The 18,624-nt window shown below is 40.5% G+C and overlaps 1 protein-coding gene across 2 annotated transcripts in view; it reads right to left on the reverse strand.

Annotated features, from left to right (window-relative positions):
• CA13 (carbonic anhydrase 13) overlaps positions 1-15,903 on the reverse strand; it is a 33,367-nt gene extending 17,464 nt beyond the window's left edge. Inside the window, exons 1-3 of one of the 2 annotated variants that reach the window (XM_041769701.1) lie at positions 15,804-15,903; positions 10,733-10,930; positions 2,719-2,837 (exon numbers count right to left, since the gene is read on the reverse strand). In XM_041769701.1, the coding sequence (XP_041625635.1) occupies positions 2,719-2,837; positions 10,733-10,930; positions 15,804-15,840 (354 nt within the window). In that variant the 5' untranslated portion in view covers positions 15,841-15,903. The remainder of the gene's footprint in view (positions 1-2,718; positions 2,838-10,732; positions 10,931-15,803) is intronic. The other variant, XM_041769702.1, reaches the window with a different exon arrangement.
• Positions 15,904-18,624: the final 2,721 nt, after the last annotated feature.

Here is an 18,624-nt window from a genome sequence, read left to right on the forward strand (position 1 = left end):
TAGATTTTTCTCATGGTGACTCCTTAGCCATTCAGTCTCAATTCACATAAATTGAAAAGAAAGTTTTCCTAACTCTTCAATCAGATCCCATGGTATTATTCCTATCAAAGAACTTACCATATACCATTTATTCGTGTGTTTATTGTCTACCTCTAACAACCCCTCGCAACCCTGGAGTCTGACCCAGACTTCTTCATTCTCCATCAGCATTCCTATCTCACACCAGAAACAAGCCATCCCCAACCAAATCAATCAACAAATCCCACTGAAACTGTACTTGGAAGCTGGCACTCCAATTAACTGCACTATCATCTATTTCCTGGAACTTCCCCAAAAGCCCCCTCACTGACTCCCCTTATTCATTCCTGCTTCAACCCAATTTATTGGGTTACAGGCAGCTGTAGCTTGACTATTTTTTAAATGCAAATATGATCACTTGGCAATTCCAAGCCAGTCAGCGGCTTCCCACCACACTTAGAATTAAGTTCACAATCCTTACCGGGATTTACCTTTGTAAAATCTGGCCCCACAGCCTTTCCAATTTTACCTCTGGCAGCCCTCCTCTTTGTTCTCCAGGCACAAATCCCACTGGCCGCTTTGTTGTTCAAATCCGTGTTGTGCCCTGCTCCAAGTCCTCAAATACATGATGTGCTTTCCTCCCCACCCCAAGTCTTCACACATGATTTTAGGCAGGGCCACTGCTGTCTCTGCCCTTTGCCTGGCTTACTTCCGCTCATCCTTTAGGTTTAGGGTTGAAGGACTCTTCACAGGGAAACATTCCCTGACTCATCCTTACTTCTTCCAGCACTCCTTCAGGATGAGCACAAGGAAGCTGGACAAAGATGGGGGACACAGTGGGGTCACAATGAATTCTTAAAGAGTGAATGAATTCCTGAACAAATGAATAAAATACGAAACGGCATTAAACACTTATTAAAGAATATATGAAATCCCAAGTCAAAGCTTTACTTCAAGAGGGGAAAGTCTACAAAGATGTCTCTTGCTCTGCAAGTCAGGACTCTGTGCTTCTGGAAAATTTCTGGATATGAGTGCTCTTTTTTAGCAACAACTTGCCAGCTCAGATAAAAAGCCTCTCTGAGAATATGCTTTCAAGTTTAGGACGCTGGAAAGTATAACCATAAAGCAATGTGACTAATTTCTTTTAATTGCTTAGGAAAATCACAAAGCAGTAATCCAAAACCAGCTCAATCCCCACAGAGCCTTTCAGATTTAGAACAATGTGTTAAATTCAGAATACAAACTTTAGAAAGCAATATAAAAACAATTCAGCGGATGATAAAAACCGAGGCACCAGACAGATTCAGGAGTCCCACTTTCTACATTCTTGGCATCTTTTGTCCAGTGCCATACAACACTCTGGATATACATTTTATTCCCCCACTGTGAAAACATAGCAGGTCCCATACTCTAGGCACTTGGCTGCAAACAAAAGTGTTTTAATGGATGTTATGGTTGATAGGCTCAAAGAATAGATATACTTGTTAATGAAAGAGCAAAACTGGAAAATTCTCTTGGCTGGATTTCTCTGAACAGCAGAACTATAAAGGAGTGTCTGAACTCCACAGCTCAGTGACCATGAGAAAATGAAGAAAAACTTCACTTGCCTGGTAATGCTCTGTTTCACCTAGACAAATCGCAAGCCAAATTACTGTCACTTAAAAAGCTTTGGTTGAGTCGTACAATAATTCACTTTCATCTCAGGGAAAAGCTGGCAATATTTAACAGTATTAAAACTTGAAGTACAGGGATCCCTGGGTGGCGCAGCGGTTTGGCGCCTGCCTTTGGCCCAGGGCGCGATCCTGGAGACACGGGATCGAATCCCATGTCGGGCTCCCGGTGCCTGGAGCCTGCTTCTCCCTCTGCCTATGTCTTTGCCTCTCTTTCTCTCCCTGTGTGACTATCATAAATAAATAAACAAAAATTAAAAAAAAAAAAAAACTTGAAGTACATTATGCCTTATCATTTAACAGAGGATTAGAAAACATAGAGTATTATTAATGAATATATTTATAAAAGAGTAACTTCCCAATTAAAAAAATCAATGAAAAATAAATAAATAAATAAAAATAAAATAAAAAAATATAAAAAATCAGTGAATGCTTTATTGTGTTATGCTTTACCAGTGACTTCAATAATTAACAGAGATTCCACTTTATACCTGTAAATAGAGAGGTAATGTAGAGTTTAGGAGAGCTGTGCCTGTTTCTTTTCCCTATAAGGAATTTTGCCATTTACTATCACTTCTAAACATGCTATTGGACCAAATATCTGGACCAAATATCTACACAGTTAGGCCCAAATCAAATGTCTCTTTCTCTACCTTCTCTGGACTTTCAGGAAACACAACAGATATTATAGAAAGTGTTTGTAATTGTGATCAAACAGACCTAAGTTTAAACCATCTCAACTACTTCCTAATTGGCTAAATTACTTAATCTCTCCAACTCTGCAGTTTACTCATTTCTAGAATGAGTACAAGAACTCTAGGTTCTCAGAGTCAGTGTAAGGCTCAGAAGGACCACATTTATAGCTCTCATACTGATAAACTCTCATACTGATGGAATAAAGCAATTTCAGACACTTACTCCTAATTGGCTCAAGATTAATGTGGAATCAAAAGAATTGTCCGCTGTATTTGTTAAATCCCACCACCTGGGAAAATGCTGAATCATAAATATGTGTGGGATAATATATTACCTCTGCTGCGTATCTCACTCCATCCACCACATGTTCAGAGCCGTGATCATCAGCAGACCCCCAGTGAAGGTGAAACTGTCGCAAGCGGTAGCTTCCAGTGAGAGGACCCCCACGTAGAACTAAACAACAACACATTTTAAGTTGTTAGCAAGAAAAAAATACTCAAACATGCTGCTACAATCCACATCACCTCCCTGAGTTACTCAACATGCCCGTATTCTCCCAGGAATCTTTTTTACAAACGTTTCATTCAGTTTGCAGACAGGAATACAATTTTTAGGTACATGACGAATGAAAACAAACATTTTAAAAGGTTGGAGAGTTCACGGTACAGATTTTTATGGGACATGTGGGAAATCACAACAGACACAGTGGTTAGAAAGTAGAAGAAATTAATGGTCCCTAACAGTAAAGAACTGGTCCTTTTACTGGAGGATGTCAGGATCTCTGGATAAGGATGTGATATGTAAAGAGGACTTCCTTAAGCCTGGCCCAGCAGCCCAGCACTGTGGCTGAGAACAGGCTCCAGCAATGAGAAGACCTGGGCTCCTGCTCTTACTGTGTCATCTCACACCAATCCTAACTTCAAAGCTTTAGCTTTCGCGTCTGTAAGCTCAAGATAGTAACACTCTCTCCTCCTGATGCTATTTTGAAAATAGAGTAAAAAAGTTGAATACAAAAAGAACTTATCACTGCCTGGCACACAATCAGTTTGCTGGACACATTCTCTATTATTACTGTTTTATTGTTGTTAGGATTACTACAAAAATTGGCCAAGTAAGCACATTTTCTGTACTTGAATTCTATCTAAACGGGACAAAAAAATTTAAAAATTAAAAAAAAATAAATGGGAGAAAATTAAGTCTTTTTTTTTTTTGGCAACAGAATCATATCTTAAGGATAGAGAAAAGCTCCTTATAGAAAGCATAGTTCTAAACTGTCTCCTCCTAATTAATCTTTATTGGGCATGTTTAAAGGTTATGGGGAGATAAGAAAGCACTGGATGTTCAACATACCATATGTGTTACAAATCCTCCATCAACATTCAATGGAAGTGCTAGGTTGTAAAGTGCAGCCTTAATAGCAGTTTGATTTAAATGAACCTCCTCTTCAGAGATAGGAAAACAAAGATACAGAGATAGAGGTATCTCAAAAGCACCAGGAATGGTCCATCTTACATAAGAAACAAAAGATGGCGTGGGGTGGCTGGCTGGCTCAGTCAGTAAAACATGTGCCTCGATCTCAGGGTCGTGAGTTCAAGTCTCATGTTGCATGTGGAGCCTACAGAAGCAAAAGATGCTAAGAGGTATCACAAGCAGTTTTCTACAAACAGTAAGGAAGAAAGGGAAAATACATTTGCCTAAAGCACACCTCTTGTTGAGCTATACAGCGGGAGAAAAATGATCCAGACGGTTGTCTGTATTAACCAGTACAAACCGAACTCATTTCTTCCTCACTCAGTTTGACTCAGCTAAAGTTGAACGTCAATGATTAAGAGTTAGTGTGGTTGGAATCAGCAAACCTGGAAATACTCCCAGCTCAGCTACTGAATTATGTGATCTTTCAAAACTCACTTAAGCTTCTGTGGGCGTCAGCTTTCTGTCTACATTTGTGTTCATTTGTCTATTTTTAATTAGGAGATTGGACTGGATGCTCCTTACCTTCTATAATTACCAAAGCTACCAAGGAAAAAAAAAACTGAGCATATGCAATAAAACATTTTTGGAAAAAAAAATTAAAAAAAAATTTAAAAAAAACATTTTTGGAAGATTGAATGATTGGAGGTTCCTTTGGATTCATTTCAATCCAGATTTCTTTACAATAATTAAGAGAGCTATTTCCAAAGCCCTCTGAAAAGTAAAAGAGAAGAAGCATTGACAGCAGACTCTAGGGCTTGCTCTCCTGTTATAAACAGAGTAGTTTTCATGTTCTGAGTCTCCCACTGAACACTATTTATGAGGACAGAGACTCTGATTGGGTCCCATCAGCTAAGCACATTAATTATCACAGAGCAGATGCGTGATAAATATTTGATGAATGAATGAATAAAACATTTGATTTGTCTTTAAACAAGCAATTTCAAGGTTGATTCACAGATAAATTAATTTAAAAAGGCACATTTCCCTAAGTGATTCCATACAGCACAGATGTAATGGCATTTCAAATGAAAAGAAATCAATAATTCTTTTTTATTATTTAAATTCAAGTCAGTTAATATATAGTGTAATATTGGTTTCGGGGGTAGAATTTAGTGATCCATCCCTTACATATAACACCCAGTGCTCATCCCAACAAGTGCCCTCCTTAATGCCCATCACTCATTTAGCCCATCCCACACCTGCCTCCCCTCCAGCAACCTACAGTCTGTTCTCCATAGTTAAGAGTCTCTTACAGTTTACTTCCCTCTCTGTTTTTATCTTATTTTATTTTTCCTTCCATTCTCCTATGGTCATCTGTTTTGTTTCTTAAATTCCACACAGGAGTGAAATCATACGGTATTTGTCTTTCTCTGATTTATTTCCTTAGCATAATACATTCTAGTCCCTCCATGCTGTTGCAATGGCAAGATTTCATTCTTTTTGATGGCTGAGTAACATTTATATATTTTATATATCCATTCATCTGTCGATGGACATTTGACTCTTTCCATAGTTTAATTATTGTTGACAGTGCGGCTATAAACATTAGGGTGCATGTGCCCCTTCAAATCAGCATTTTCATAACCTTTGGGTAAATACCTAGTAGTGCAATTGGTGGATAATAGGGTAATTTTAACTTTTGAAGGAACCTCCACACTGTTTTCCAGAGTGGCTGCACCAGTTTGCATTCCTTCCAACAGTGCAAAAGGGTTCCCCTTTCTCTGCATCCTCGTCAATCTGTTGTTGCCAGAGTTGTTAATTTTAGCCAAAGAAATCAACATTTTTATTGTCCTTTTTTTTTTCTTGCTGTAGCTTAAGACCTGAGCTGAAACACAAAGTCATTCCTTCACAGATAAAAAGCAGATTAGAGAGCTTGAGTAATCGATGTGAAATTAACTTTGGGAGAAGATGCAAACAAATTGGCTCAGGAGGAAGAAAGCGATACCAAAAAACACACATTGTTAGGGAAACATCCAAGAATAATGGTTGATCTCTGAAAAGTCTGCTCTGAATCCAGGGTTTAAAGCCAGATTAGCATAGCTCCGCTAGTTAAGCAACAAAGATGGCCTTACACTCTACATATTTGGCTCCACATGTAAGTGTTTCAACTCAAATATTCAAACTGGGACCATGATTAGCAAATGTCTACTTGTGAAGAAAATATTCTCTTGGAGCAGAGCTCTTCTGAAACACAGGGTGGGGAAAAGGGAATCAAAATATTAAGGTTAATTTATCATTGACTTTGAGATAGTCTATAACAAAATAATGAAATGAATAATAGCAATAAAAATTATTTTTAAGGAAAATGATTTAGTGTTTTCAAGTATTAAATCATTCATCTTCCTCTGTAACCTAGATGAGTAAATAAATAGTCTCCATCTTATATCTGAAAATGGGTAATCATTTCTCCAAAATCACACTTGGTACACATGTACACTTATCCTTTCATTCAGGATTTTTCTTAAATCTATCTCAAATAAAACACTGATATAAGAGGTCTATGGAGATTAAGAAATCAGAGTCAAAAGCCATAAAAGTATGGGAAATTTTTAATATCTTAGTAAAAGGGTCCTTGTCATTTCTTATATGCTGCAAAGACCAACAATGTTATGAAACTAGCAATGTAGATGTTACTCCATTAAATGTGACTTGGTTAGAAATTTGCTAGTCCTATTCATTTTCTGAAATGACTCTGTCATCAGTGGCCTTAAGTGATAAGCATGCTTGCAACAAAATCAGAAAAAAAAATAATTTCAAAGTTAACACACTTGTCTGTGCATGCATTTACTATCCTACCAGGATACAAACTCTTTTAAGGAAGAGTCTGTCTTGTTCTCTTCTATCTCTAGTGCCTGGGACAGGGTCTGCATCAATAAATACTACTAACAAAAAGTAGAAAAGAGGCCTCACCTGTAGAAGCACTTCTCCATAAACTTTGGTTTATAAGGTGGCTACTGAGGAAGTGACCTGGGAATCACTAAAGAATATGTTCTTATGACTATGAATCTAATGAAAGTCAAAGCCTAATCACTGTATGGTAAACAGTTCTCTGAAGTAAAGCTAAATGAATAGCACATCTGTATTTTGCTTGGAATCTAGGAAAAGAGGAACCAAACAGCACAAATCTGCCAGGATTATATCATGAGAGAAAGACTAAAGCCATAAATGTTTCCAGTCCCTGGGGCCTGAATTCTTTACGGAGCCAGGTAAGTCTTCATTAAGTCCAGCTTCTTTTGCTCTGAGCATATGCACACCTGGTTGCTCTCCCATTGCTCATTCATCCGACAATTCTGAAGAGCTTACTATGGGCCTGTAACTTTGTTTAATACTAAGTATGGCATGATGGGTAAGGTCATCCCTATCGTCAAGTAACTTACAGTCTAGTGAAGGAAACATCATTATAATAAAGTTTTGTTACCTGGGGATCTTGGCTTCTAGGGGTGAATCATACAACTAAGGTATTCTCCCCCAACCCTATTTTTTTTTCTGTTTTTGTTCTTTTCTAATGTATAACTTCGGATCTTGTGAATTTGGCTGATTTCAGGCAGTTATCTAGAACCACATAACTAGAACTGGTAACTAGATCATAACTGAGAAATTAACAATTTCTAGAGATGAAAATTAAAGAATAAGCACTGAATCCATCAAGTCACTGGTATTCTTAGGAGGTCTTTCTTAATGAGAAGCCTTTTGACATCTTTAAAAAATTTCATGGAAAAAATAATTAAATAAATAAATAAATAAATTTCAGCACAACATATCTCATACATGGAAAGAACACAGGCCTGTTATTTATTATGTTTTATTATTATTAGTTTGTTATTAATAGTTATTAAATGTTTACTATAAGCCAGGAACTCTCCTTTATTAAAATATAAAAATTAGTACAACAGCCTTTAACAATTAAACATCCAAACAATGAATAATCCACTAATGCTTAAACTACTTGGGTGTCAAATGGTAAATATTAATTGATTTCTGGTGGCTTGTAATTTTATTGGGACTTCACCTATGTAGACCAATATGTCCTGTACCACAATGCCATATCAATTTTCCATGTCTTCCAGAAAACATCGTACCAAAAGATTTTTTGGGTTTTTTTTTTTTAAGATTTTGTTTATTCATTCATGAGAAAGGCAGAGACAAGGCAGAGGGAGAAGCAGACTCTCCACAGGGATCCCAATGCAGGACTTGATCCCTGGATCCCGGGATCATGACTTGAGCCAAAGGCAGACGCTCAACCATCAAGCCACCCAGGTGCACCCAAAAAATGTTTTTAACTTAAACACACATTTGTTGAGTACCTATTGTGTGCAAGGCACCATGCTAGATAGATGAGTGAGACATAGACATTGCTCACAAGGAGTCTTCAGCTGAGTGGAAAGAGAACCAACTGGCAGTTACAATGCAGTGTGGGAAGCTCTGTGATAGGACAAGCCTGGGGTGCTACAGGAGGAGTTGTAGGGCCAGTCAGATGAGATTCCCAGATGTGAGATCCTGTCTGAGTACAGAAAGACCAGTAGCTAGGGTGGAATGTCCTTGTCTCTCCTTATCAGATTATTATTTCCCTTCCACTATGGCCCACAGGAATTCTTCCCAAAAAATTTCATGTCCTCTGTCCCTTTTTAATTTTTTTTTCCTGCCCTCTTTTAAAAGGACTATTAAAATTCGAATGGGTGGGTCACCAGAGGTTAACCACAGGAAATGCAACTGCCTAGAAAAAGAAGCCCTACAAAGACCATGCGTGTGGTTTCTTGGCTGGTGGGATTCAGAGTTAATTTTGGTCAAGAATGGCTTCTTTACAAAATGGAAACAGTTTTCTTCAAATCAAAGTGGTTTGCTATAGACAGTATCTTTGTGTTGTTTACAGTTTACTAAAAAAAAAAAAGCCAACAATTTATTTTAACTATAGTGGTCTCTACTTTTTCACTGATCTAATACCCAGAATCACCATGAAACATTTTATTTATCTTGAGAAAAAAAGAAAGAGAATCATGACCCATATTTATGTGGTTTCTGTCTCAGAGGGGTACAAAGTACTTTACAGACATTTCCAATTAACCCTGGTAATTTCATTGTGATCTAGATAGGAACGAGACCTTCACATAGGGGAGAGGCACACACTACCAATCACAGACACATTGTCAAATCTGGAAACACGAACTGATTCCCCCGGAGTAACCCAAAGTACAGGGAAAATGAGAGGAAGAGAGAAAGAGACAGGGAGAAAGAGGAAGAGAGAAAGGAAAAGGAGGAAGCAGGGAGAGGGAGAGGGAGAGAGAGGAAACCTAGATCATCATCAAGCAAATTAGAGTAGGAATTTTTTACGACCAAGGCTGCCTACATTTATAAATAAAAACATTTTGGGGCACTTGGTGGCTCAGTCAGTTAAGCGTCCAACTCTGGGTTGTTTGGTTTTTTTTAAGATTTTTATTTTATTTATTCATGAGAGACAGAGAGAGAGAGATAGGCAGAGGGAGAAGCAGGTTCCCCACGGGAAGCCCAAGGTGGAACTCGATCCCAGGACCCCGGGATCATGACCTGAGCCAATGGCAGATGTTCAACCACTGAACCACTCAGTCGTTCCTGACTAAGTTTTGACTGAGGTCATGATCTTAGGGTCAAGTTCAAGCTCCACGCTCAGCAGGGAGTCTGCTTGAGATTCTCTCCCTCTTCCTCTGCCCCTCTCCCCACTCATGTTCTCTCTCCCTTTCTCTAAATAAATAAATATTAAAAAAAAAAAAACTTAAAGTTTTAGGTGAAGTACATTTAATCACTTCTTATTCTAAAACTAGGAGTGGGTAGCCTCAAGTTTTTTTTTAAGACTTTATTTATTTATTCATGAGACACAGAGAGAGAGAGAGACAGAGTCAGAGGGAGAAGCAGGCCCCATGCAGGAAGCATGATGTGGGACTCGATCCCGGGACTCAGGATCAAACCCTGAACGAAAGGCAAGATGCTCAACCACTGAGCCACCCAGGTGTCCCTAGCCTCACGTTTTTATGTTTGAGATATAAACAGTACCAAACTATGATTATGGGTGGTATAAACTTTATGCTCAGAAGCCTTAGACTATTTACAATGTATCCATCAACCATATCTATTAATACAGATCATCAAACTGAGGCTTGAAGGAAAGACCATTGAATATAGTATATAAAAGGCAAGATCCTCCCTCCCTCAAAAAGTTAAAAATACCATGTGTTAATCTTTCTTTGTGCATTTTTTACAATGCTCTGATGAAAATATATCTTTCATGGATTTGACAAATATGAGAAAAATTTTGTGGGCTTATAATTTTTGCTAACAATATAGTATAACATAAATACAGATATTATTACTAACCTAAATCTGAGCTTAATGAATAAATGAAAACCTTCTTCCAATTTAGGGTTTTTATAAATTAGCTATATTTTTAATGAATAGAGCAAATACAGCACATCCTGATATTAAACTAAAATTAAAAATAATTTGTCAGAAGCTTTAAGAAGTATTCCAAAATTTGATCCTCTCTAATCTTCTCTCTCATCTTAACTTTAAACTGGATATGATGATTCTTTGGGAAGTGAATATGCTTGAAGAAGGATTAAATGTTCATTTTTAAGGACATTCTCTTTTCCTACTCCACTTAGTTATCAAATTAACAAATAAACTGAAGTTTTATTTGGCTGGTCCATGGCTTATTGACAGCATAAAAAACATTGTGCCATGAAATAGTAAAAATAAACCTTTATTATAAGTTCTAGCAAAGAATTAATAAGGAACATATAATGGATAGATATTTTAAATATGAAAGAAAAGAAATCACAGCCCAATCATCCAAGACCCTCACCCCCCCCCCACCCATCAAAAAAAAAAAAAAAAAAAGAACCAACCGGATTTGTCCTCCGTGTCATCAAAGTCAACGCTGAAGGAATGGCCACTATTACTGATGATTTTGGCTGAGTTTGCATCATACTTGATACTAAGAGGTCGCAGAGAAGAGTCATATTTCACTTCTTTGGTTTTAATTTCAATCGGAGATTGATGATCCCCATCAGCAATAGGGAAAAATTTATTCCAATGAATAGGACCTTAAATATATAGGACCGGGAGGAAAAAAAAAGACTAAATAAGTTATTTCCTTTACCAGACATTTGTTGGGTGCAACATACTGTGCTTGAGCTGATGGAAAAACAAATAAGGTCTTCATCCTCAGGAACTTCACATCTAATTTTTTTTATATATGACTAGCAGTTTTTATTATAGTTATGAAAACCTCCTGGTTTGCCTTAACTCCTTTGCAGCATTAAACTAACCCTTATGGGCGAAAAGCATGTAAGTTTTTTCTTTTTAAGATTTTTGTTTATTTTTTCATGAGAGACACAGAGAGAGAGGCAAAGATAGGCAGAGGGAGAAGCAGACTCCCTTTAGGGAGCCTGATGTGGGACTCGATCCTAGGACCCAACATCACGCCCTGGGTCAAAGGCAGATACTCAGCCACTGAGCCACCCAGGTATGTAAATTTTAAAAAGTAGTTTCCAGGGACATCTGGATGGCTCAGTCAGTTAAGTCTGACTCTTGGTTTTGGCTCAGGTCATAAGCTCATGGCTCATGAGATCGAGCCCTGCATTGGGCTCCCTGCTCAGCATGGAACTACTTGAGATTGTCTCCCTCTGACTTTCTCTCATCGCCTGCACACACCTGTGCTCACTCTCGCTCTCTCTCTCTAAAATAAATAAATCTTTAGAGGAAAAAAACAGTACTTTCCAAAGGTATATTTCTACCAAACTAAAAACAACAGCACAATTCATCATTGTAAACAATGAGATTTAGTCTCAGCTCCAAGAATGATCTGTGGTAGCTCCAGAGGTCTGTAAATTCATGAGTTGAAGGAATTAATGGAACTGAAAAAGCTGTGTAGAAAAAAAAAGGGGGGGTGCAGTTCTTAAAAATGCTATCCCTATTTCTTTCTTCTGCCACTTACTTGTGTCTTCAGGTGTCACCCAGGCCTCAACTCAGTTACCTCTGATGTGCAACAGGCATACTAAGGAAATGCATAAATTTTTCACACAGCATAATCGAAATAAAATGACTACACCACGTCAGGAAATGTAATATAGTTGATTATGGTCAGTGGAGTCAGGTAACAATTTCTTTCTTTCTTCTTTCTACATTTCAGAAGGTCCTTTTTTTTTTAAGATCTTTTATTTATTTATGTGAGAGAGAATGAGAGAAAGTACAAGAAGGAGGGAGGGGTAGAGGGAGAGGGAAAAGCAGACTCCCCACCAAGCAGGGAGCCTGACACAGGGCTCCATCCCAGGACCCCAAGATCATGGCCTCAGGCCCAAGGCAGATGCTTAACCGACTGAGTCACCCAGGCACCCCTCCAAAGGTCCTTCTGTGATTATTTTGCCAAAGTTACATTTGAATTCCAACATAAGGGACAACTGTCATCCTGATCCTCTATTCAAAAAGTCAAAATTGCATCCAGTTCCCAAGTGAGACACATGTTTTGGTAAATTAACATGAACCAATAAGCAGGCAATTCCCCTGTCTAGACTCTTCATTTCTCTGGGAGACTTGATTCGAGTCCTGCCTCCCGAAACCAAGAGTAAGAATGCAGCTTCAAGTAACCTCTGACTCATTTTACAGATCGGAATGGTCACTTTATGGGTTCAAGGTTCTTATTATGTCTACTATGCCTGCAATTTACACGGCTACCACCAGGTCGGCAGAGCACAGGGCTAACTAAGCTTTTCCGGATTTCACTAACTTGATTTCTCTAATATTCAAGTATGTATTAAAATGGCACAGCATGGGGCGCCTGGGTGGCTCAGTGGTTGAGCATCTGCCTTTGGCCCAGGGTGAGATCCCAGGATCTGGGATCAAGTTCCACACCAGGCTCCTTGCAGGGAGTCTGCTTCTCCCTCCGCCTATGTCTCTGCCTCTCTCTCTCTCCCTCTCTCTCTCTGTGTGTCTATCATGAATAAATAAATAAAAATCTTTAAAATAAAATAAAACAGCACAGCATGACAGTTAATTAAACATTTGTTACCGACAGCAACAAATATTTTTAAAGATGAGATTTAGAATGAAGTTTCAAGAAATTCAAATATATCACAATTATCAACAGATCCCATCTCTAAATCTAATGTTCCTTATTACTCTTCAATTTTGCAAAGGAGAAAGCTTAAGCTCTTTCGCTCACGTATGCTTCCGGCACAAAAAGTCAGAGCATGAATATATAACCATACACACAACTTACAAGCTCTCTACTCCTGAGTCTGACACTTTGGACTTCAAAGCAACTTGAACATCAAAAGTCCTTGCCTACAACTTATTATAGGAAAGGCATTACATTCCCTGATGTATGAAGTACTCTCCTTTACCTTCCCAGTGCTCTTTCCTTGCACAATTTAGTTCTTGCTTTAAGTGAAAAGTTTTCTATCTCACTGTCACCAAGTCTGATTTAACCTGATGAGAATCTGATTTCAAATATGTGATGCATGTATCACAAGATATTGTTGACCTTTTTCTTTCTCTTCCTAATTTCTTTACTCTCCTACTTCCAGTCCTTTATAACAAGAAGAATTTTTAAAAGCAGAGGCAAACCAAAGTAAAATAAAAGTAATATCACTTTGCATAAATTACTCAGTATTATTTATTAACCACCATAGTGGGTTCATTTCCCTGCCTCTTCAAGGGGCTCTTTTAAACATAGTTCTTAAGTAGAGATGGATAGTGATTCTTCCACTGACTCAAGAACTTTTGAATATCTATAGAGGGGTTTAGTTTTCAGTAATTGTCACATTCCCTAAACTAAACCAACAAAATTATCACAGGTTACTGGAAGAGCTTACAAGTTTTTGGTGAAGGTGGTACCCCCCTCCAATGTCTCAACCCTTGGTATTCCATTTTATCATCGCTACTATAACCAGTTTAAGTTACCTTTTATCTGCTCATTCAGTGCTTCTGCCAATCTAAACTGAAAACAGGCAACCAAACTTGCCCAGTCAGGATACAACACATTGCCAGTAGGCTTTTGCCACAGTTGATCTCCTTACAAACATGGTCCTCAGAAAGCTATTGTATCTAAAGCAGGAAATGGCCCTATAATTCTTAGCAGAATAACAAAATCACTCCTTGGTAATGACTTTTCAGAGACAGATTTTTTTTTTTTAATTTCTGAAGATGAGCTTCATTGGAGCCAATATTTTCTAACATATAAATGTATTAAAGAGTAATCAGTACTCATTGATTGAAAATGCCCTTCCTCTTCCTAACTATAGTGAGGGCATTGTCAAAGCCAGGAACTATAAATAACAAAAATTAAAATTATTCCAGCAGAGAGGGAAATGAAAAGAAATTTGTTTTGTGGCTTTTTCCCCCCAAAACATAAATGGAAAGTAGCAAAATGTGAGGTTAAAATTATAGTCTCAATCAAAAAGATATTCCCCTAAATTATAACTTTCATTATTAAAGTTCTAATTTCACCTGCTGCCATTTTTAAAGTGGCAAGTTAATCATAACCTCAAAAAAATCTACAATTGGAAATGAAGCTTTTCTGTTTCTTGTGAAAATAAACTTTCTATAAAACTTGACTATATGGTACTGTTCAATAATATGCATGTTAATCCAAGGAAAGTATTATTACTATTATTAGTAGTATTCACACATCTAATTTTGACAGAGATTTACTATAAGGCTCTCTTGGTGTCACTTTGCAGTTTTTTCAAATAATGGTTATTTTTGTGATTTAGTATATAGAGGAAGAAAAGCATACATATCATTATTACTGTCACTCTCATCAACAAATACATTTTCACCTACGTGTTAAATTTTGAATAATCTGGGCAGCTCTGGTGGTGCAGCGGTTTAGCGCCGCCTGCACCCGGGGGTGTGATCCTGGAGACCTGGGATCGAGTCCCACGTCGGGCTCCCTGCATGGAGCCTGCTTCTCCCTCTGCCTGTATCTCTGCTTCTCTCTCTCTCTCTCTCTCTCTCTCTCTCTCTCTCTCTCATGAATACACAAATAAAATATTTAAAAAAATTTTTTTGAATAATCCTTTGCTAATCCTCTGTCTCTGCAAGGATGAGTGTGGGAGAGGGAGAAAGTGAAGGAGCCGCAAGCATAACTTCATTTTTTAGAAAGAACCTAAGTCTTCCTACAGCTAATGGTACCAGTCAACCAATTGCAAATCGCCATTGCATTATTTTACAGTAATAGCTATTAAGAAATTGGCAGTAGGGCAGCCCTGATGGCCCAGCGGTTTAGCGCCGCCTTCGGCCCAGGGCCTGATCCTGGAGACCCCGGATCGAATCCCACGACGGGCTCCCTGGAGCCTGCTTCTCCCTCCGCCTGTGTCTCTGCCTCTCTCTCTCTCTCTCTCTCTCTCCTCTCTGTGTATTCTCATGAATAAATAAATAAAATATTTAAAAAAGAAAAGAAATCGGCAGTAGTCTGGTTGCCAAGAAGGCAGCTTAAGTCTTCAGGCTTGCATTATTAAAATTATTAAAAATTCCTTAAGTAGCTTCAAATGCTTTCCATGATTTCTTCTAAGTGAATAATGAACTTTAAAAAACTGAAAGGGAACTTGTCCTCATTCAAGTATGTCATCAGACCTCCCACCTCCGAGCCTTTAATTGACAAGTAGCTGTTAGCAGGGAAAGTCCTGGGCTTTTCAAAGGAAGGTGAACGGACTCCTGGGAGGATCTCGGGTCTGGGGGGATCTCACACCACCTCTCACCCCCGCTTAACACCCTGCAAAAGACGCTTTTCTCTGCCTGCCTGCACCAGACGAAGCCTTCCCCCCACTTCCTGCGTCCAGCTCTGGGCAAAGCTGCCCAATTTAAAGAGGAACCAAGAAGTTTCTCGCCCAGTGTGGGTTCTGCGGGGCGCGGTGGGTCTCCCGGGCCCCTGCCCCCCGGGCAAAGCCCCTGCCCCCGATCTCGGGAGGCGCTCACCGTTGTGCTCGCCGTATCCCCAGCTGAGCCGCGACATGGTCCCTCGGGTGGGAGGCGGCGGAGAGGCGGCGGGGCAGCGAGAAGAGGCGGCGGGCGGGCGGGCGGGGCGGGGGCCGGGCCGGGCTGCGGAGCCGAGCGCTCCGACCCGCGCCCGGCGCTACCCGCCTCGCCCGCCAGGGGGCAGCGGCGCGCACCGAGGCGCCCGCACCTGCGAGATAGAGACCTGCGGCGGCGGCGGCGGCGGCGGCGGCGGCGGCGGCGGCGGCGGCGGCGGCGGCGGCGGCGGCGGCGGCGGCGGCGGCGGCGGCGGCGGCGGCGGCGGCGGGGCCGAGTTAGGGCCCCCGCGGCGCGCGGAGTCGGAGCTGGGGGGCAACGCGAGGGGGCTCCATAGAGACGCGGGGGAGGTGGCGGGGGGGGGGCCGGGCGGACGGGAAGAAAGAGAGAAGGGTTTCCAGAGGGGATTTTCTGCCTCCTGAGCGGTCACCCCTGGAAGGTGTTGGTTAGAGGGCCATCCTGGGAAGACGTGAATCACCAGGCCCCTGAAGTTGCGGGAGACACGCGACGTCCTTGACGGCAGAGGTGGTGGTGATGACAAAGTACAAAGTGTCATTGTGTCAAAGTGTCACAAAGTGTTATTATTGTTTTGTACTTTGTCATCACCACCACCTCTGCCATCAAGGACGTCGCGTGTCAGATAAAGGGCTAGTTTCCAAGATATATAAAGAACTTATTAAACTCAACAGCAAAGAAACAAACAATCCAATCATGAAATGGGCAAAAGGCATGAACAGAAATCTCACAGAGGAAGACATGGACATGGCCAACATGCACATGAGAAAATGCTCCGCATCACTGGCCATCAGGGAAGTACAAATCAAAACCACAATGAGATACCACCTCACACCAGTGAGAATGGGGGAAATTAACAAAGCAGGAAACAACAAATGTTGGAGAGGATGTGGATAAAGGGGAACCCTCCTGCACTGTTGGTGGGAATGTGAACTGGTGCAGCCACTCTGGAAAACTGTGTGGAGGTTCCTCAAAGAGTTAAAAATAGACCTGCCCTACGACCCAGCAATTGCACTGCTGGGGATTTACCCCAAAGATACAGATGCAGGGAAATTCCAGGACACCTGCACCCCGATGTTTCTAGCAGCAATGTCCACAATAGCCAAACTGTGGAAGGAGCCTCGGTGTCCATTGAAAGATGAATGGATAAAGAAGATGTGGTCTATGTATACAATGGAATATTCCTCAGCCATTAGAAACGACAAATACCCACCATTTGCTTCGACGTGGGTAGACCTGGAGGGTATTATGCTGAGTGAAGTAAGTCAATCGGAGAAGGACAAACATTATATGGTCTCATTCATTTGGGGAATATAAAATTTGGTGAAAGGGAATAAAGGGGAAAGGAGAGAAAATGAGTGAAAATATCAGTGAGGGAGACAGAACATGAAAGACTCCTAAGTCTGGGAAACGGACTAGAGGTGGTGGAAGGGGATGTGGGCGGGGGGATGGCGTGACTGGGTGACGGGCACTGAGGGGGGCACTTCACGGGATGAGCACTGGGTGTTATTCTATATGTTGGCAAATTGAACACCAATAAAAAATAAATTTATAAAAACAATAAAATAAAACATTTGTAAGCAAAACAAAACAAAATAATGACAATGGCCGGAGCCACACACACACCCAAAAAAAAAGTAATTGGAAAAAAAAAAGTAATTGAGCTGTTATTCATTAAAGGCTTACCATGGCCAGTGTCTGAACTAAGACGTTTACCCACATTCAGCCATGAGATCCCCGGAATTCTTTGAGGAAGATACTTTAATTGCCCCCTGAGGCTTTAGAGAAGCTAAATAACCAGCCCCAGGTCACACAGCTAATAGGGACTTAATAATAGCTTAATAGGGACTTACTAATAGGGAAAGGATGTCCCCCCGTCCTTCCCCAGCTTGGCTCCACAGGCCCATTCATCCTATCCTCTTCCTGACTCTCACCTCTGCAGGCTGCAGCTTGAGGACTGAGGGAACCCACCTGATTTTTGATTCTTGGTCCAGAAGTTCTGCTGCCCTTTGATCCCTGCTGAGAGGAAGGTGTTCAGTCCATGTCAACTTGGAGGCATGGTAGGCTTGCTGTCCTAGGGCTGGAAGCTCAGCTGAACTGACTGCAGCCCTGGAGTGGTGGGTGTTCTGGGCTCAGAGTGAAAAATAAAGAGAATTCTGTGACCTGCCAGGATTATAAGTACTGTCCATGCTGTCCAAGGGTTTGAGTTGGGTCAATTTGAATTTTCAGATTGAACTGGGCAGTGTTGTTTATGGACAAACTAATGCAAAAAGCTTCTTAGTGGTCATGAGCCTTCCATAAAAGATGTAAGGGTGGCTGTTCAACTATCATCTTCCACTGTCTCTTGCCATCCACACAGCAGCTGCATAATGTGGTAACTGCAAGTCCCAGGAGGTACCTCTTTGGGTAACCACTGTATTGTTTAGGAACCACTAAATACAGATAAACTTGAACTATTCTTCGTTAGGCCTGACCTAAATACCCCATAGTGCAGCCTGCACCTCCTTCTGCCTCTGTAAATTCTTAATGAGGTTAGAATGCAACAGAAGAAAATTTTATACAACAGTAAGTACAATCAACTTTATGCTCCTCGGGATGCCTGGGTGGCTCAGCAGTTGAGCATCTATCTGCCTTTGGCTAAGGTCCTGATCACAGGGTCCTGGGATTGAGCTCTGCATCAGCCGCCCTGCATCAGGCTCCTTGCTCAGTGGGGAATCTGCTTCTCCCTCTCCCCCTGCTCCTGTGCTTTCTC

This window comes from Vulpes lagopus, chromosome 9, assembly GCF_018345385.1.
Source record: "Vulpes lagopus strain Blue_001 chromosome 9, ASM1834538v1, whole genome shotgun sequence".
NCBI classification, from domain to species: domain Eukaryota; kingdom Metazoa; phylum Chordata; class Mammalia; order Carnivora; family Canidae; genus Vulpes; species Vulpes lagopus.